This window comes from Pleurodeles waltl, chromosome 1_1 (assembly GCF_031143425.1).
Source record: "Pleurodeles waltl isolate 20211129_DDA chromosome 1_1, aPleWal1.hap1.20221129, whole genome shotgun sequence".
NCBI classification, from domain to species: Eukaryota; Metazoa; Chordata; class Amphibia; order Caudata; family Salamandridae; genus Pleurodeles; species Pleurodeles waltl.
Genome location: NC_090436.1, coordinates 194,456,723 through 194,477,842, shown reverse-complemented (window position 1 = coordinate 194,477,842; position 21,120 = coordinate 194,456,723). Strand labels below are relative to the sequence as shown.

The 21,120-nt window shown below is 44.8% G+C and overlaps 1 protein-coding gene across 1 annotated transcript in view; it reads right to left on the bottom strand.

The window, feature by feature from the left end:
- Positions 1-21,120, bottom strand: part of TARS1 (threonyl-tRNA synthetase 1) — a 190,192-nt gene that overhangs the window by 92,709 nt on the left and 76,363 nt on the right. The window contains exons 6-11 of the mRNA XM_069220522.1: positions 14,288-14,405; positions 12,419-12,483; positions 12,256-12,334; positions 10,415-10,561; positions 9,734-9,832; positions 9,229-9,395 (exon numbers count right to left, since the gene is read on the bottom strand). Of these exons, the coding sequence (XP_069076623.1) occupies positions 9,229-9,395; positions 9,734-9,832; positions 10,415-10,561; positions 12,256-12,334; positions 12,419-12,483; positions 14,288-14,405 (675 nt within the window). The remainder of the gene's footprint in view (positions 1-9,228; positions 9,396-9,733; positions 9,833-10,414; positions 10,562-12,255; positions 12,335-12,418; positions 12,484-14,287; positions 14,406-21,120) is intronic.

Below are 21,120 nucleotides of genomic sequence, written 5' to 3'. Positions count from 1 at the left end.
CTGTGGGAGTCACTTGGACAGAGTTGCTGAGTTCAAGGGACCTCGCTCGTCGTGCTGAGAGGAGACCCAGAGGACCGGTGATGCAGTTCTTTGGTGCCTGCGGTTGCAGGGGGAAGATTCCGTCGACCCACGGGAGATTTCTTCAGAGCTTCTAGTGCAGAGAGGAGGCAGACTACCCCCACAGCATGCACCACCAGGAAAAAAGTTGAGAAGGCGGCAGGATCAGCGTTACAAGGTCGCAGTAGTCGTCTTTGCTACTTGGTTGCAGTTTTGCAGGCTTCCAGCGCGGTCAGCAGTCGATTCCTTGGCAGAAGGTGAAGAGAGAGATGCAGAGGAACTCTGATGAGCTCTTGCATTCGTTATCTAAAGAATTCCCCAAAGCAGAGACCCTAAATAGCCAGAAAAGGAGGTTTGTCTACTTAGGAGAGAGGATAGGCTAGTAACACCTGAAGGAGCCTATCAGAAGGAGTCTCTGACGTCACCTGCTGGCACTGGCCACTCAAAGCAGTCCAGTGTGCCAGCAGCACCTCTGTTTCCAAGATGGCAGAGGTCTGGAGCACACTAGAGGAGCTCTGGGCACCTCCCAGGGGAGGTGCAGGTCAGGGGAGTGGTCACTCCCCTTTCCTTTGTCCAGTTTCGCGCCAGAGCAGGGCTGGGGGATCCCTGAACCGGTGTAGACTGGCTTATGCAGAGATGGGCACCATCTGTGCCCATCAAAGCATTTCCAGAGGCTGGGGGAGGCTACTCCTCCCCAGCCCTGACACCTTTTTCCAAAGGGAGAAGGTGTAACACCCTCTCTCTGAAGAAGTCCTTTGTTCTGCCTTCCTGGGCCAAACCTGGCTGGACCCCAGGAGGGCAGAAACCTGTCTGAGGGGTTGGCAGCGGCAGCAGCTGCAGTGAAACCCCGGGAAAGGTAGTTTGGCAGTACCCGGGTCTGAGCTAGAGACTCGGGGGATCATGGAATTGTCTCCCCAATGCCAGAATGGCATTGGGGTGACAATTCCATGATCCTAGACATGTTACATGGCCATGTTCGGAGTTACCATTGTGACGCTATACATATGTCGTGACATATTTATAGTGCACGCGTGTAATGGTGTCCCCGCACTCACAAAGTCCGGTGGAATTTGCCCTGAACAATGTGGGAGCACCTCAGCTAGTGCCAGGGTGCCCACACACTAAGTAACTTAGCACCCAACCTTTACCAGGTAAAGGTTAGACATATAGGTGACTTATAAGTTACTTAAGTGCAGTGGTAAATGGCTGTGAAATAACATGGACGTTATTTCCCTCAGGCTGCAAGTGCAGGCCTGAGTAAGAATTGTCAGATCTCCCTATGGGTGGCACAAGAAATGCTGCAGCCCATAGGGATCTCCTGGAACCCCAATACCCTGGGAACCTCTGTACCATATACTAGGGAATTATAAGGGTGTTCAAGTATGCCAATGTAAATTGGTGAAATTGGTCACTAGACTGTTAGTGACAATTTGGGAAGAAATGAGAGAGCATAACCACTGAGGTTCTGGATAGCAGAGCCTCAGTGAGACAGTTAGTCATAACACAGGTAACACATACAGGGCACACTTATGAGCACTGGGGCCCTGGCTGGCAGGGTCCCAGTGACACATACACTAAAACAACATATATACAGTGAAATATGGGGGTAACATGCCAGGCAAGATGGCACTTTCCTACATTCATCACCTTAGAATGGATACCAAACAGGTGGAGGGTATCTGGTTTGGGCTTAGACCAAAACGTCTTGGAGAACCAAATAGGCAAAAAGCCCTTCCCGCCAGAACTGTCCATGAAGTCAATTGTGCTTTTTTAACATGTGCACTGACGCTCACACTGCAGTCAAGCAAATGTCAAGGACAGGAACTCTGAGTGTCAATGTAGTGTAGCAGCCTAAGCTCGGTGGAATGGGCTTGCAGACCTTCCGGAGTCTGCTTCTTGGCTAATATTGTTGCAGTTCTTGGAAACTCCAGTTCATAGAACTCTTGACATTATGCCTTCTCAGCAGTGGCGAAGAGATCTAACCAAGGTCCTTCCTGTGGCGAAAGAGACCTTGCACCCCCTCTGGGTGGAGATGCCATTTGTGATTCGCAAGGCATCAACAGCTGAGTTTGTCCACTCTGGTGTTCAGAGATCCTGTCATATGCTGCACCACCACAGAACTGCTCTGATGTTCTAGCCATGTCCAGAGGCGGTGGTGTTGTCCATGAACACCTGCACCATCCTTCCCTTGATCGAAGGAAGGAAGGCTTTTAAGGCCAAGCGAATCTCCCAAAGCGCCAACAGGCTTATGTGAAGCTGGGATTCTGCCCGAGACCAGAGCCTCTGATCTCCACCTCTCCCAGATGGCCAGCCCAGCCCAGGAGTGATGCATTCATCACCACCATTAGATTTGATTGGGGAAGGGAGAGGGGACTACCAGTGACCCAATCACAGTTTGTTAGCCACCACTGCCGGTCTTTTGCAGTTCCCTCCAAGATCTGGACCATGTTGGAGAGATTGCCCTGATGCTGCGCCCACTAGGCCTTCAGGTCCCACTGCAGAGTCTGCATTTGTGAGTGGGCATGAATCACTAGAAGGCTGCAGGAGGCCATGAGGCCCGACAGCCTCTGTGTCAGTCTTGCCAAAACCCATGATAGAGGCTGAAACATTGGTATCATAGCCTGAATATCCTTGACTCGCTGCTCAGGAGGATAGGCTCAAAACTGCATCACGTCCGGAATAGCTCTGATGAAAGGGAGCGGCTGGGAGAGAGTCAGCATGTGAATAGTGAAAATGCAAGATATTCGCCGTATTCTGAAGGTGGGTGGTAACTGCCTTCAACAACCAGTTGTCAAGGTATGGAAAGACTGAAATATCCAACCTCCACAGATGAACTGCGACCACCACCATAATCTCGGTAAACACCCGAGTGGCTCTAGTAAGGCCAAAAGGTAGCACAGGTAACTGAAGGTGCTCAAGGCCCACCTCGAACCACAGTTAGTGCCTGTAGGCCGGCAAGACGGGGATGTGGAAATAGGAGTCCTCTAAGTCCAACATTACCATCCAGTCTCCCGGGTCTAGAGCAGACAAAACTTGAGCAGGCATGAGCATTTTCAACTTCTCCTTCTTTTAGATTGAGAAGGTGCAGATCCAGGTTAGGGCAAAGACCTATGTCCTTCTTTGGCACCAGAAGGTAGTGGGAAAAACAACCACAACCTACTTCTGATGCAGGCACCCTCTCTATTGCTCCCTCGGCCAAGAGAGCCTGCACTTTTTGAAGGAGCAAGAACAGATGGTCCTCCGTCAGTTGATCGCAAATGGGTGGCGCAGGTGGTGGTGGGGGGGGGGTCATAAAGGGGAAGGTGTACCCCCCTTTGAATTATCGGAGTACCAAACGATCTGAAGTTACTATCCGCTTGTGGGTGAAGTGATGGTGTTTCCTGCCTCCCACAGGGTGCCCATGATGGCCTGAGTGCGGATTAAAGAGGCCTGGAGGTAGCAGCTGCCGGGAGGTGTGTGAAGGACTGACCTGACCCCGGGTTGCCTGTCCCACTATAGGACAATAGGACTTAAGCCCTTCGCCACGAAAAGGCTGGGAAGCCTGCTGGCCATGCTGGCTGGGAAGTAATGGGTGTGGCTGGAAACCCCTTCCGTGGCCACAAAAGTGGCGGAAGGTGGATTGGGGTTGACAAGGGCCCAAGGGCCTGGCGTAGCCCTGCTAACCTTGAAGTGCTCCAGCGCTGAAGCTGCCTTGTCTCCCAACAGGCAAAAGCCATCAAAGGGCATGTCCATGAGGGAAGCCTGATCATCCCCAGAAGAACTAGATGTTCTCAGCAGGTGTGGCACTGCAAAGCGACGGACATTGAAACTGCTCTCCTCAGCAAGTGTAAGGTTCACATCTGGAGAACTTACCTGCATCCCTCTCATCAGCAACAGCCTGGGAGAGTGTGACTCGGGCCTCCTTTGGGGCCATAGACGGCACTTGTGCAATCCTATAGTGTATGGGGATAATGGTCTAATTAGCAGACACTTCTCACCAACTGCAGTTCCAGTCTGGTGTAAGAGAACATTCCCTTACCAAAGGTCTCCAGCCTCTTGGATTCCATTTGGTGGGGAACGTGACAGGGGGGATGCGGGATCAGGAGGCTTGGGCCAACAAGCTCTCTAGGGTGGGAGTGCTGGGCAAGAAAACTGGGAAGCCCAGGAGGAGGGTGATGGCAGTGGGTACTCGTTCTACTCATAGAAGCACCTGTGCATGGCTTGGACCAAGCCCCAAGAAGGACATATTTAAGGGCCTCACTGAATGGGAGAAATGGTTCTGAGGCACCTCGGTCAAGACATGAGCCTTGAATGCCACTGAGGGCAAGTTAAAGTTCAGGACCACAGTTACTCTGTTCACCACCATTGAAAAAGAGGCTACCTCCTCTGTATCCACACGAGGAGGGGAAACCAGGCAAATTTCAGGTGAGGTGTCCAATCTACTGGCCTAACCCAGCTCCTCATACCAGTTGTCCTCAACTGGGTCTTCTCCATAAGAGTTAAAAGACCCCTCCCGAACATCTCCCTCATCAGGCCTATCTATCAAGTAAGGCACTGGCTCTGCTCCAGGAAGGATGGCCTCTGTCGCCCCCAGATGCGGAATCTGACGATGCCCATCCAGCTCTGTTTTGGATTCGGGATGGATGATGGAGATGGTGCTGCCTAGGAGAGTCAATGGCACCAGTGTGGCCACTGAAGAAGGTCTTGGTCTTGCCACTCTGGATCCAGTGAGGGATCCTTGGGACCCAAATGGTGTTGAGGGTGAATTCGCCAGTGTGGTACCAGTAGGGTCCCCCACCCCACGCCCATATGGCCCAAAGGTGCTCCAAAGGTGCCCGGGCTGCCAAATGATGAGGTAGATGGCCTCATAAAATTCCTTCAGCTGGGCAAGGATTTCTCTGGCTCCATGAAATGTGGAGCACACCCAGTGCCAGCGTTGCCTCTTCTTGTTGAATGACTTTAACAGACGCAGGGAAGCTGAAGAGTGTTTGGACTTCTTCGACTTCTGGTGTTTGTGGGACTTACAGACTTCCCAGATGACTTTGATTGTGACGAAGAATGTCGAGAAGGGCTCCGCCATTGGTCCCAGACACCCTCACCCCCACGAACGGGACCTTGAGCGCTGTGGAGTTGATGCACTTTCGTGTGCATGACGCAGCAGCCCTCCCATGCCTTGGAGTCCTGTCCTGCTCCAGGCACCACAATCACACCAAATTGGGATCTGGACCGATATTTGCCTAAGGCAGGTCCCACACAGTGTGAAATCAGACCGTTCCTTGGGTGACATACAGACACCAGGAGATGAAATCTCAAAAAAAGTCAACAAAACGTTGAAAAAGACCAATCAAAAAGTTACTGAGGGGTAGATCAATCTGGATTATCGCTACCTGGAGCGGAAGGGAAAGAACCGACATCAGTGGGCTGAGGTGGCACCTATATAAGTACTGTGCATGTCACTTCTGGCATAGGCGCCACTGTCACAGAGCTGAATGATGTCACCTACCGGCTTGCAGGTGTAATGACTGAAAATCTTTCAGATCCAGTTTGACGCCTGGTGATATTCAAAGGTAAGGAATCTGCAGCTAGAAGTCTCTATCAGGTAGCAGGATGGGAGCCCATGCAGACGACTTAGAGCAGAAGCAAGATTTATGTGAAGATAGTGACTTATGTTATGTAACATAAATCTTCTTGGTCCCATGGGTGCATGACAGCGCATTTATCACACAACTTAGCCACGGCCTGGGCCCGGCAAAGACCTCCTGGGGATCCATGACCAAAATGTTTTATACAATCACAGCATAGTTTCCTACTATCATTTTAGGAGCAACAAATGTTCCCTGGCACAATATTTTCAGTTCAGAAGTCCTCAGAATGTTTGACAAACATGGAAGCATAGCTCCAAATTTGCTGAATGAGGCAAAGGGGGAGAGGAAGGTGGAGGATGAGGACGTGCACAAGGCAGGCTACTGCCCCTGTCCTGGTGATTTTTGACCTTGGATGGAGGTGAAGGCTACAGGGCAAATTCCTCCCCACATTTGAGTATCCTTTTGTGAGGAAAAGGGTCCTGGACATTTGGAGGAGGTTTCACAATCCCGCCAGTCTGTGGGTGAATGAAGATCTGCTTCTGCTGTGAGTCAAGCTCCTGCTGGACACATTGCAGGACAGGCTGCTCTGTCAGATCCAGTGCAAGATGGGGCTTTGGGCAGTGGGCGCCTTCCGCTCCAGCAGCTCAAAAGAATCCTTTGGCGCCCGGCACTGAAGTTTGTGGAGTTGAAGGAGGCTTAAAGGGCACTTTCAGTGCCAGAGTCTAATGTGCTCTTGGCGCCGAAGGCCGGGTCTTGTGCAACAATTTCTGGGCTGGTGGCTGGCTCAGAGTCAGATCAGAGGACATATTTCAGCACCAACTATGGTCTTCAGGCAGCGGCGGACCGGAAGCCAGATGCTGGGCTTTGACCATCGATGCTTGACTCCCTTAGGGTTGGTGCTTCGCCTGTGTAGGGTGCTGGGGACGTGGTGAAGGGATAATGTCGTACTCACGGTTGACGTCTTGCTGCGTGGTTGTGGCTCGGACTCTGAGTGAGAGCTCAGCTTGGGGCCAAACTGGAGAGCCTGCACACCCAAGAGCTTCCTCCTAGATATCACGATCCCCAAAGAGACCGGGATTTAATCTTCCAGCCACTGATCCATGGTACATCGTCTGAGGCGCTGATCGTGTCAGGACCTTTTTTTGGAGTGGGAGGTGAGGCAGATGGAGCAGGAGGCCTTGTCGTGCTCAGGTGACAGACAAATTGCAGACTTGATGGAGGCCTGTCCAGGGGTACTTCTCACAACAATGTGGACAGTACTGGAAAGGAGTTCTTTCCATTACTCCTCATTCCCAAAGAGGAAGACGGTGTTGAAAGCCCCGGGAAGGGCGTGGAAGAGAACCCTGTTGCCAAGCCCAACGAAGGTTGTGACGTCAAAGAAAGAAATCAAAATCTAGGATTGTTTTCACCAAAGGAGGTGGAAGAACCAAACAGAACATCAGATGATGAACACCACAACACGCTGACACGGAACTTAGTGGTTACAGGTCAGAACCCGACGGCAGAACAAAACAATCTATAAATGGGACGGCAGAACAAAACAATCTATCAATGGAGCCAAGACGCATTACCACTCAGGAGGAGTCACTGTGACTCAAGGGACTTCGAAGAAAAACAAGTTGCATGTGGCGAAGCCCAACACTAGATGCCAGGAATATGCAGAGCTTTGTCTATCTACAGCTACACATGCCATGAACCAGATATTTATTGTTACTCAACTCAATGGTGCTATTTGTATCCATGAAAGAATTATGAAAGAATGAATGGACACACTGGGATGAACTACTGACCAAAAGGTCAAACCCTCGAGTGAATGCATTACCCCACTACGCCTCAATACCTCATTGATCCTGTTAAATTCTACCACTCCATTTGGTTTGTGCTAAATGTTAGGACTATATCGGTAGATAAATCCTGCACCAGAAAAGAATAGAATGAAGGCCTCTTAGGGTCACACAGGCACTGCTCATTGTCTCGTAGAAGTTGCAGAGCAATTGTGTCATACATGTTCTGGATTGGTGGTTTAAAAAAGATGAGCACACTCCTCAACCTTGGAGCATAAACACTCTACTGAATGAGGACAAATTTGTTCTTGGTGGTCAAGTAATAAAAATAATAAATAGGGATCTCTGTGATCAAAGCATTTTTACTCAAGTCCTAAGAAGTAGGTTGCCCTAGGCCAAAGCTTTTTTTTTTTTTAAACTGTTTAAATAATAAGACCCAAATATCTTTAAGAAGTCAATAGTTTCACCAAGAGGTCTTAAATTTACATGGACGGAGAATCAAACCTTTCAGACAGGCACCTGGCATTGGCCTCAACGATGACCAAACTAAGCACAGTGTTCCAAAATCCCTAAGGAAATCCAGAGTATATCAGGGTCTGCGGAGTATATCTTAGACCCATTTGCTGTTTATGCAACTCGGCCTCAGATCATGAACTCTGTGAAACACTTAGGAGCACAGCAAAGAATAAACACAAGTTCCCTGCACCTTCCTCCAGCTACCAAAAAGGTAATATTAAAATAACCTGTCTAACTCACCAGCTTGCCACAGTAGGAACCACTTTTAAAAATTCCCTTGAAGGCTGAACAAACAGGATAAGAAAGAAACCCATGGAAAACAAAAAACAATTTAACAAACACTACTGGCCTAAAAATACCTTTGATATAAAGACAGAGACAGAATAGATCAAATCAAAGACAACATTTTTGTAGGATAAGAGATTAGTTAGTCATAGGTTAAGTGTCTGAAATATTCACTATGCAGAGCATAAAAATGAACAGAGGTGGACCATCACTGTTCAGTAGTCTGTGATAATGGAGCAGCTTACTGCCCTGAACAGCCAATGTCCAATTGCTAGTTAGGTTGGCTCCTGTCTGTCTAGACACATTTCTAGCACTTTGGTATACAGATGAAGAATTGCAAAATTGTATTTGATTCAATGTTCCTTTTAATTATATTTCAATAAAAATGCATCAAATGTTAAAATAGCTCAATATGGATTTTTAGCCAATAGGCCTCTTTGTGAAAAAGAGTATCAGGTATTTTGTATATGGATGGAGATATTCACTGTTTATTAGCATCACCAAAGATTATATGATGGAGAGGGCTAAACCCATCTACCAGACTCCCCTTCAATGGACCACAAACATCCTTGCTTTCAGCCAACAGCGAGTGCTGCAGTGAGGAGATTGTGATATTGTTTGCTTGAAATTAGCCAGTGTAGAAAGTGTGACCAGGACTCCAGAAGACTGCAATTTTGAGTGTTATTTGGTGAGAGCCAATGCAAGCAACATTTGTATTTTGAATCAGATACTTAAAGAGACCCAGTGGCAATTTGCCTGTGGTAATATTTTGACAATAACTCCTACATAAGAGTGGTGAATCATCAGGAGCAAGTGTGTGGGCAATGTTGATTATCAGTTAAATTATATCAAATATTGCTAAGCAGTTTTTCAGATCCATTACATACTCTTGAAACATACACGATATTAAATAAAGCACATTTTTCTAAGAACAGGCAATAAAGTAAACTTTATGTCAACTTCGTGGCAGCATATTAAGGTGTGAACTGTTACTAGAAAGGGACATACTTCAGAATACTTACCAATGTCCTGGGCAGTTCATTGGTTTCAAAGCAAATATCTCCTTCTCCACCTCGAAAGAGAACATGTTTTCACTATAATGCTGCCAATGACCAGAGGTCTGCCAGAGTTTGCTGTTGTAGATGTTTGGTGTGACAACCTCTTGGAAACCCCGCTTCCTGTACTCATTCTGAAACAGACATTACCATTTTGATAACAATGCAGTAAAATAAGACTCCCCACCTTACATTTGGCCACACCCACACAAATACTATATATAGCTCTTGAGATAAAAGTTTATAATATGCTGAGCAGTGGGCATTTGTGCTGAATGAGAAGAAGCTGATGGGGTACGGTATTGAAGACACCAAAGTGACAGTAAAAACATGCCTACAATAACAGATATATATTTGAAGATTAGGTAGGGGCTGGAAAACACACATGAAATGTATCATTAAAATCATCATTTATATGTGATGTCTACATGCTACTCATATGAATACAAAATACAGAAAAGTCATTACATACCCGAATAAATTCAATAAGCTGGTTATATATGTATGAACCTTTTGGCAAGAAGAAACAACTTCCAGGGCTAAGTTCATGAAAAAAGAAGAGTTCCTGGTCCTGAAATACATAAATCATACTTTACTGTAGCTGTCTGCTACAAACAAATTGAAGTATTATTAAAAAGAGATCATATGTAAAACCTGAAGAATAATTCTATAAATGAATGGTACAGTTTGGAGCCACTTAGGTCAAGATAGAGTTAGAGACTAAAAGTTTTTTCAAAAAGCCACTAGGATACAGCCATAGGATTTCGATTTCTCAAGCGGAGGACACTAGAGAAATCTAAAACCTTCACTGGTAACATTATTTACTTATTTTAGAAAAGAGTCCATAATATTAAAAAGTGAAGTCACACAAGGACTAAGTGAAAAATTAGTCCCATGCAAAACGTGCGCTGGGAAAGGGGCAACCTTATCCGTGAAGGAAGAACAATATAAAAAAAAGTCACTTTTCAGTCTCACTGAAATGGTCTGGCTTAGTAGGGAAATGGAACTAGGGGGAGGGAGAGGAATATAATGGCCAATGGAGTGATGCAGAATGCACATTCTTTTATATAGTTTATAGTAGTTTTCTATGGCAATCGAAAAGACTCCATGGAAGTGTACAGTTATTCAATCAAAAAGGTTATTTTTCACTTACTCTTCCAATCTTTCTGTGATCTCTATTTTTTGCTTCTTCCTGAAATTTTTCCCATTCTTTCAGCATTTTCGAGTCAGGAAATGAGATTCCATAAATTCTCTGAAGGGTTTCCATATCAGATTTGCCTTCCCAGTAAGTGGAAGAATTCTAAAAAGCCAAAAACAAAATGACCATTAAATGGCATACATGGATCAGGATGGGTAAGTAAAATACATTTTAAATAAAGTATTGGAATAAGAGCAATACTTCACTTTTAGCACTGCGTTTTAAAAGACAGGAGGGAATGTGCAGGAATTCTAAATTGGTTGCTTAGATGACACACAAATTACTGTTGAATTTCGCAGTGTGTTGATTGGAAAAGAGGAACACAGAAAGCTGACTGCCATACGCTACACAAATTCTGATCTGCCTACTAAAAGGCAAGTGGAATGCTCTAGAACTGGAAATACAGCCCTCATGACAAACAAAAAGAGCTTTCTGCAGGCCCCACAAGGACAAAAGAGGTTCAAGTCTGTCTACAACAAGTCTGCCTCACGTGAAAAATCTTTCCTGAGCAAGTTTGAAAGATCCAGGAGACAGAAGGGCTTCATCTGCCTGGAAAAATAAGCAAAATCAATGTTACGTGGCCGTATGGCTGTGAACCTTTTTGAAAGCAGAGAAAAGTATTTGTTTTCCACAACAGCTTATGGTTCAGTGTCCAAGGAGCAGTCCTTAGAATTCTGCTGGCTTTGAAACACCAGAGAAGCTCCAGTCAGGTCAATACGGCACTTACTCATACAATAGTTTTAAAACCAGAACATTTGCTTGCTTTGCAAGTAAGTGAAGCTAAGTTTTTAAACATATTCCTAAAAACTGTTCTATCTGAAAACCATTTCCAACCAAAACAAAAGTAGTCAAGTCAAACTGGGGAAGTTTTTTGAGAATCACAATGGGTAAATTCTTACTTCCAGATACTGAATGTAATACAATAAGCATCTTTAATCCTTTTTTCTATTTTTTTTTAAAGGATGTCATGACTAACTTTACTACTGTGTGATTTTAGCCATTAAATATTATTTAACTAAAGTTGGTATAGAATGTTGTCTTGTTTATTTCATAACTCTAATGTTGGTTTTGTTGCTGTTCATATATCTGATGCACTTTTCTCTGAGGAAGGCCTTGCTGCTACAGAAACTCTTAATTCTCTGAGCCAGATTGACTGTTAGTTCAGCCACTGCTCACATTTACACTCAGGTTTAATATGATAGGTCTCTACTCTGGAAAAAAAAGAGATCTACTGTTGCTTCCAGTAATAACAAAGAAAGGGAAGGTTAGACCACGCTTTCAGGAGCACAAGTAGTTTTTGCTTTCCACCCTTTCTCATTTTTTGCTTCCTGCTGACAGCATACTTCCTTCAATCAATGTATTTTCATTAGTTTCACATGAACATTACAGATGTAACTACAACAGACTAAAAAGTTATCATTTTTGTAATACCAGACTAATGAATTTGCTTGTTTATCTACAACTTCCTAACCAATTGCTGTAGTGCTACAATTGTATACAGTGACCAATTCTGTAAATATTTCAATTCATTGTGGACATCCTTATGGGAACTGTGCGCGAACAGTATCTTCTTAGTGTGCTGCATATATCTCATCCAAGAGAGAGTATAATTATTCACCAATGTATTATCCTTGATTCTTGGATATCACAAATGACTCCAAGTGATAAAATCAATGTTTTATAGAGTAAGATTATATAAATAACTATGCAGTTACATAATCAATTGTTGGGCCTGGATAACTATAGGTAACTTTAGGGAAACAATGGTTTTCAAAACTAATTTGGTGATACAATACCTTATGAATTTTAAATGCCTTTATCTTGCCAGTATGTCGTACATGCGGGCCTCTACACAGATCAATCAGAGGTCCACATCTAAAACAGAAACTCAGATTAACATTATTCATTGTTATCAACGTTACTTAGTGACATTATTTGAACAGACATGGTTTACTTTACCTGTACACTGTGGTAGTTGGAGTATCCACCTTTTCATTTAGAATTCTGCACTTGAATTTGTTGTACTGAAATGATAAAAGAAAAAGGAGCATGTGTAGGTGTTTCACTTGAAGACAATACTATAACAATGGTATCATTGTAGGAAAGGTAGGTTTCCCAGTGGAAAAAAAAAAAAAATCAACAGAAAATTACATTCAGAACAGGTAGTTTAAACCTATACTAAATAATACTGGAACACACAGTGAGGAAAGATGCTAGGGTGAGGATTGGAAAAGAACAAAATGAAAGGTCTGGGCTGACATGAGTCAAACTCTGCCAGAGTACCACGGTGCCGTCAAAATGGAAAAACCCCAGTCAAGCATAGCATGCATCTGCTAAGAATGGAGTAAAACTTTGAAGTTCTTGAGACTATCTCCTTTAATGCAGCAATTTCCTTTGGGTACTTTCTGTTCTGTAATGGTATCAAAGAAAGGTACAGAACATTTGTAGTCTAGTAGCATAGAAGATAATGCAAATATCTGCTGGCTACTACTCAGACCCTTTAGGCTACTAACTTACATTACTAACCAACTTCTACTAAATAAAAAGTATTTTCTCTTTTCTTACAATGATAGAACTGCTGACATTGAGCATGATACATGTTGTTTGAAGATACAGTACAACCTCACAACTTCAAGAGTAAGCCATGGCTGTTTTATCTTGCTGCCATCCCCCAAGGACTAAGGGTCTAAACAGGAGATAGGTGGCAATCCACTGAGCTTGAAGTAGTATGTGGCATTGTGGTGGTAAGGGCAACAATACTTCTCATAAAGATCACCCACCTTTCTAGAGAACGGACCCGATAGTTGACCACCGGGTGAACCTTTCTGGCTGGGTGAGAAAATATGCTCAAAAGGAACCTCATACAAAAAGGGAGGGGAAACTTATGAGAGGACAGGGTGTGGACAATGAGGGGACCGGAAAGGGTTTAATATTTGACATGAGTGTTCTACTTAATTACAGCAGCACTGGGCAGCTGGAGCTCTGACCGCAAGTATCAGTTGTGCAGTACACTGTACTGATAAACGTGTTAAATGATCTCTGAAAATAAAACTGCAACTTGGAAAGGCAGATGGTGGAAGGTGCATTTTAGTACATGGAAATTGGAGTAGTTTTAATTCAACACTGCATCAGAATATGATATGTAACAAGCTAAGTGTCAGACTTAGAGTTTGGCAAATAGGATACACTGTCACAAATGTGACGGAAATCTTGTGGTCTGTATTATAAAGTCATTATACCCCACAGCACTTCTAATACAATGGACTGGATATCCTTCACGCTTGTGACAGTGTATCCAATCCACAAAATTGTAAGTAACGTCCTTAGACTATACTTCGAGGTCGTGTGCTATACACCGAAACAGCTCTCAAAATCAACCTGCGCACAGACGTATTACAAAGCACTCAGCTGCCATTAATAGGAAATTAAAACATGCTATTTTTAACGTGCTGTTGAAGGAGAAAACAATATCAAGAAATCAGTTTGATTTGTTTTCACAATGACAAAATGTTTACAACTCACGTATTACTGTACATGCTTTCACAATTACAACCCCCAAACCAGACAAAGCACCAATGTATAAACAATTTTATTTAAACATTACTGTAACACACCAAGACCTAAAAGGCCTTAGGGCGCTTTACACATCGCTATATGCACAATGGGTTATCTCAAGAAAGAAAAGGGAATTAGAATGACAGAAAAAAACAGAAGGATTGAGAAACAGAAAAGTCTTTCAAATACCTAGAGAGAACCAGGAACAGTACAGGTTTTCATTGGCTTTGCAAGTGTCTGAACAGATGTGTCTTAAGTTGTTTCCTGAATTACCTTAAACATCTCTAGTAAAGTTTCTTTTCTCACTTCCAGTCTTTCAAATTGCTGTTTGTCTTTCATTATTTTCTTACATAAGTTCTCCAAAGAAGCAAAGTCATTACTGGACACTCCCCTGTGAAAACATAACTAATAAATTAATACACAGCACCTACTGTCTTGTTTGAAATTACTAGTATAAAGCTAACATGCTACACTTTGTGTCACACACAAATGTAATCTAATATGCATTTTATCATGAAACTGCATCCACTCAATGTGGTAGTAAAGTACGCCACACAAGCGAAAATGTTTGGAAAGGCCACTGCTACAAAGACAAGGAAAATATTTCCCACCCATGCTCATCCAAGCTACTGTAAACACCACCTTATACCAGATTTAATAGGGTCCTGTTCTGAGAATAGAGGAATAATAGGTTGCCAATTCAGTGGTCAGCCAGGTACACAAACACAGGCTCTTCAGGTCATGCTCACAATAAACCTTCATAACTGCTTGAAGGAAGAGGTTATGAGAGCTCACTGGAACCCACTGTAGATAAGATTAACCAACATGCATTCGCCCACATATCTGGGATGCTTTACACAAACCCATTTTATGTACCAAACACACAAGATGACTAAAGCTATCCCTACTTAGTAAACATCCTTGATGATAACCCAAGGGCAAATAATAAGCAAGAGTAAAAGCAATTCTACCAACCTGCCAGAGCGGCATAGATATTTTTCATCCTCTGTACTTCGGGAAACACAGGCAGGTGAAACCTGAGCTCTGAAGGCCAAACAATAACCTTACTAAAAAGGAGAGGGAGGGAGGCCTTGAATGGTTGGCGAAGTAAGATGGGGTTTACCCTAGTCAGGTGTATGGGATGAGGGGAGCTCAAGACAACCAAGTGATGGACCAAGTGAAGGACAAAAACATAGCTTAATTTCGAATGGCGATCACTCAAGAAAGAAAGAGCACGAAAGCAGAAGGCTGAAAGGAAGTCAATAGAAACGAGGAAGACACTGCCCAGCCACAGAGTAGAAGAGTTACTGAAACTTGACACAAGGTAAATCAAATGCACAGAACCCACATTCAAGAAACGCCAGATTGTGCTGTGGGTTTGCCACCTGTCATTGGTAAGAGTGGTATGTGCAATAGACATGTTATTAGCATCACTAAGCTTAAGATCGAGAGTCTGTAGGGTTGAGACAACACTATTGGTCATACACATCCAGCATCCTTGTAACTATAATCCACCCACTCACTGGAATTCTGAGAGCAAATCAGCGTTATCTAGAAGCCTAGAGAGGCCCTCTCTACATGGGAGAATACTGCAGCATATTTTACTACTTCTCTCTTCTCCAAATGTCAAAGACTGTAGCTGTATTTTAGTTTCCTACACAGCAATACAAACAGCTTTAAAACCACAATTCTGTTTTAATTCTCTATTGGTTTTTCAGCACTGTATTTCAAACCTCATCTACTCTTATTAGAAAACCACCCAAGGAACGGAAGTTAGAAGTGTGCTTCCTGTAAATGGGTGCTACTGCTGGGCTTGGCAAAGATATGAATGTATGAGATTAGAGTGTGGGAAAACAGACTTAAAATAGTGCACTTCCATTATGAACAGGACAGAACAGCTAGGTTTCCAAAGGACAATGAAGCGAAAATATGACATCTGAAGGAAGTGCAGGGGCCTTCGAGGCTGGAGGGACTACTGTGTCTTGGAAACCCAGAGCATGTGACCTTTTAAAAAAAAAAAAATGTTAAGATGTGCATAAATACATCAGAATCCATATTCTCTTATTTTCACCTCTTTAGCCTTTACTAGAATCAAACAATAGTCCTTCCTAGTGTTAGGAATGGGGGCGGTGAAGAGCTGCAATTGCCATGCTCCAATTGTTTTCTCCCCTTTTTTTATGTCATTTACATTCATGTTTGTTACAAGAATTTCACAGAAAAGCAATCTGTAGACTTCAGTCTGCAGACTGCCTCTGAGTAGTGACAGGCAGTGTTCAGTAAAGCAACTTAAAATGGGAACATTCACAAAGTGTTGTCTTTATCAACCAGAGAGTAGCACCAGCTAATATCCTTATCCAAGGGAACGGTGAGAGCAACTGCTTTCAAACAGTGCACAAGCAGACCGAGGATGCCCCTGGTGAAAAAGGAGGGGAAATCAGCACTGTGCAAGGGCTTACCTACCACACTTGAAATGAAATGCAAGGGGGCCGACGGGAGTGCTTATTTTAAAGAGCATTAACAACTCCTCCATTCATGTGGCCTTCTATTACCGAAAAACAGCAGAAGAATAAGCAGGTAACCTTAAAAATTCTACAAAGACGCAATCATCATTTCCAAGAAATACAAAAGTGGTGATTGGATGACAGCTGGTATGTTCAGAAGAACAGAAGAGCTTTTAAAATCCCTCCAAGCTACGACTCGCGAACAGGTTACATTTATTAACGTTATCTTGTTTCAGATGAAAATTCAACGTTAGGAAACACGATTTAAAGGCATGATTAAATGGTTTCTACTGTATTCTGGCAGTGATAAAAAAAACCAGGATTGGTTCAAATATTCAAATGAATTTACATAAATAGGTAGGCCAAGTTTATATCTGCAGTACTAGCTGGCAGAGCACCTGTCGCTCTACTGATCAGATAAAAACATTATCATTACCTCAGCAAGGCTACCGTTGCTGGCAGTACAACAAATTGGGTTCTTGACAACGGTCTCCATCACATTTGCATACAGTCTGTGTAAGGAAATGCCTCCTTGGCATGGTTACCCCCTGACTTTTTGCCTTTGCTGATGCTATGTTTTGATTTGAAAGTGTGCCGAGGCCTGCTAACCAGGCCCCAGCACCAGTGTTCTTTCCCTAACTTGTACTTTTGTTTTCACAATTGGCACACCCTGGCATCCAGGTAAGTCCCTTGTAACTGGTACCCCTGGTACCAAGGGCCCTGATGCCAGGGAAGGTCTCTAAGGGCTGCAGCATAGCTTGTGCCACCCTGGGGACCCCTCACTCAGCACAGATACACTGCTTGCCAGCTTGTGTGTGCTGGTGAGAACAAAACGAGTAAGTCGACATGGCACTCCCCTCAGGGTGCCATGCCAACCTCACACTGCCTATGCAGTATAGATAAGTCACCCCTCTAGCAGGCCTTACAGCCCTAAGGCAGGGTGCACTATACCATAGGTGAGGGCATCAGTGCATGAGCACTGTGCCCCTACAGTGTCTAAGCAAAACCTTCGACATTGTAAGTGCAGGGTAGCCATAAGAGTATATGGTCTGGGAGTCTGTCAAACAGGAACTCCACAGCACCATAATGGCTACACTGAAAACTGGGAAGTTTGGTATCAAACTTCTCAGCACAATAAATGCACACTGATGCCAGTGTACATTTTATTGTAAAATACACCCCAGAGGGCACCTTAGAGGTGCCCCCTGAAACTTAAACCAACTACCCGTGTATGCTGACTGGTTCTAGCAGCCTGCCACACTCGAGACATGTTGCTGGCCACATGGGGAGAGTGCCTTTGTCACTCTGTGGCCTGTAACAAAGCCTGTACTGGGTGGAGATGCTATCACCTCCCCCAGGCAGGAGCTGTAACACCTGGCGGTGAGCCTCAAAGGCTTACCCCCTTTGTTCCAGCACCGCAGGGCACTCCAGCTAGTGGAGTTGCCCGCCCCCTCCGGCCACGGGCCCACTTTTGGCGGCAAGGCCGGAGGAAATAATGAGAATAACAAGGAGGAGTCACTGACCAGTCAGGACAGCCCCTAAGGTGTCCTGAGCTGAAGTAACTCTAACTTTTAGAAATCCGATTCCCCCAATAGGGATAGGATTGTGACCCCCTCCCCTTGGGAGGAGGCACAAAGAGGGTGTACCCACCCTCAGGGCTAGTAGCCATTGGCTACTAACCCCCCAGACCTAAACACGCCCTTAAATATAGTATTTAAGGGCTCCCCTAAATCTAAGAATTTAGATTCCTGCAACTACAAGAAGAGGAGGACTGCTGAGCTGAAAGACCCCTGCAGAAGAAGAAAAGAAGACACCAACTGCTTTGGCCCCAGTCCTACCGGCCTGTCTCCTGCCTTCTAAAGAACCCTGCTCCAGCAACGCTTTCCCAAGGTCCAGCGACCTCTGAATCCTCAGAGGACTGCCCTGCTTCAAGAGAAACAAGAAACTCCCGAGGACAGCGGCCCTGTTCCAAAAAGACTGCAACTTTCTTTCAGAGGAGCAGATTTAAAGACCCCTGCAATCCCCGCAAGAAGCATGAGACTTGCAACACTGCACCCGGCGACCCCGTGTCGACTGGTGGAGAACCAACACCTCCGGGAGGACCCTCCGGCGACTCCGAGACTGTGAGTAACCAAAGTTGTCCCACCAGAGCCCCCACAGCGACGCCTGCAGAGGGAATCCCCAGGCTCCCCCTGACCGCGACTGCCTGACTCTAAAATCCCGACGGCTGGAAAAGACCCTGCACCCGCAGCCCCCAGCACCTGAAGGATCGGAACTCCATTGCAGGAGTGACCCCCAGGAGGCCCTCTCCCTTGCCCAGGTGGTGGCTACCCCGAGGAGCCCCCCCCTCGCCTGCCTGCACCGCTGAAGAGACCCCTTGGTCTCCCATTGACTCCCATTGGAAACCCGACGCTTGTTTGCACACTGCACCCGGCCGCCCCCGCGCTGCTGAGGGTGTACTTTTTGTGTGGACTTGTGTCCCCCCCCGGTGCCCTACAAAACCCCCCTGGTCTGCCCTCCGAAGACGCAGGTACTTACCTGCTGGCAGACTGGAACCGGGGCACCCCCTTCTCTCCATTGAAGCCTATGCGTTTTGGGCACCACTTTGAACTCTGCACCTGACCGGCCCTGAGCTGCTGGTGTGGTGACTTTGGGGTTGCTCTGAACCCCCAACGGTGGGCTACCTTGGACCCCAATCTTAACCCCGTAGGTGGTTTACTTACCTGCAAAACCTAACAATACTTTACCTCCCCCAGGAACTGTGAAAATTGCACTGTGTCCACTTTTAAAACAGCTAAATGTGTTTTATGTAAAAAGTATATATGCTACTGTAATTATTCAAAGTTCCTAAAGTACTTACATGCAATACCTTTCAAATGAGATATTACATGTAGAATTTGAACCTGTGGTTCTTAAAATAAACTAAGAAAAGATATTTTTCTATAACAAAAACCTATTGGCCTGGAATTGTCTCTGAGTGTGTGTCCCTCATTTATTGCCTGTGTGTATGTACAACAAATGCTTAACACTACTCCTTTGATAAGCCTACTGCTCGACCACACTACCACAAAATAGAGCATTAGTATTATCTCTTTTTGCCACTATCTTACCTCTAAGGGGAACCCTTGGACTCTGTGCATACTATTCCTTACTTTGAAATAGGGCATACAGAGCCAACTTCCTACATTGGTGGATCAGCGGTGGGGTACAAGACTTTGCATTTGCTGGACTACTCAGCCAATACCTGATAACACGACAAATTCCAAAAATTGTCATTAGAAATTGATTTTTGCAATTTGAGCTATTTTTCTAAATTCTTAAAAGTCCTGCTAGGGCCTTGTGTTAGTCCCTGTTTAGCATTTCTTTTAGAGTTTAAAAGTTTTGTGAAAGTTTGAATTAGAACCTAGAACTAGCTTTAGATTCTTAAAAAGTATTCCAACTTTTAGAAGCATAATGTCTAGTACAGAGATGAAAGTGGTGGAACTCGACACCACCCCTTACCTCCATCTTAAGATGAGGGAGCTAAGGTCACTCTGTAAAATAAAGAAAATAACAATGGGCCCCAGACCTTCCAAACTACAGCTCCAGGAGCTTTTGGCAGAGTTTGAAAAGGCCAACCCCTCTGAGGATGGCAACACAGAGGATGAAGATAGTGACTTGGAGGAAAATTCCCCCCTACCAGTCCTAACTAGGGAGAACAGGGCCTCTCAAGCCCTGTCTCCAAACATAATAGTCAGAGATGCTGGTTCCCTCACAGGAGGGACCAACATCTCTGAAATCACTGAGGATAACTCCAGTGAAGAGGACATCCAGCTAGCCAGGATGGCCAAAAGATTGGCTTTGGAAAGACAGATCCTAGCCATAGAAAGACAAGAGATGAGCCTAGGACCCATCAATGGTGGCAAGCAACATAACTAGGGTCAGAGATTCTCCTGACATGTTGAAAATCCCTAAAGGGATTGTAACTAAATATGAAGATGGTGATGACATCACCAAATGGTTCATAGCTTTTGAGAGGGCTTGTGTAACCAGAAAAGTGAACAAATCTCACTGGGGTGCTCTCCTTTGGGAAATGTTCACTGGAAAGTGTAGGGATAGACTCCTCACACTCTCTGGAAAAGATGCAGAATCTTATGACCTAATGAAGGGAACCCTGATTGAGGTCTTTGGATTCTCCACTGAGGAGTATAGGATTAGATTCAGGGGGGCTCAAAAATCCTCGAGCCAGACCTGGGTTGATTTTGTAGACTACTCAGTGAAAACACTGGATGGTTGGATTCAAGGCAGTGGTGTAAATAATTATGATGGGCTGTACAATTTATTTGTGAAAGAACATCTGTTAAGTAATTGTTTCAATGATAAACTGCATCAGCATCTGGTAGACCTAGGACCAATTTCTCCCCAAGAATTGGGAAAGAAGGCGGACCATTGGGTCAAGACTAGGGTGACCAAGACTTCCACAGGGGGTGACCAAAAGAAAGGGGTCACAAAGCCTCCCCAGGGGAAGAGTGTTGAGACATCCAAAAACAAAAATAGTAGAGAGTCTTCTACAGGCCCCCAAAAACCTGTACAGGAGGGTGGGCCCAGAGCCTCTTCACAACCAAT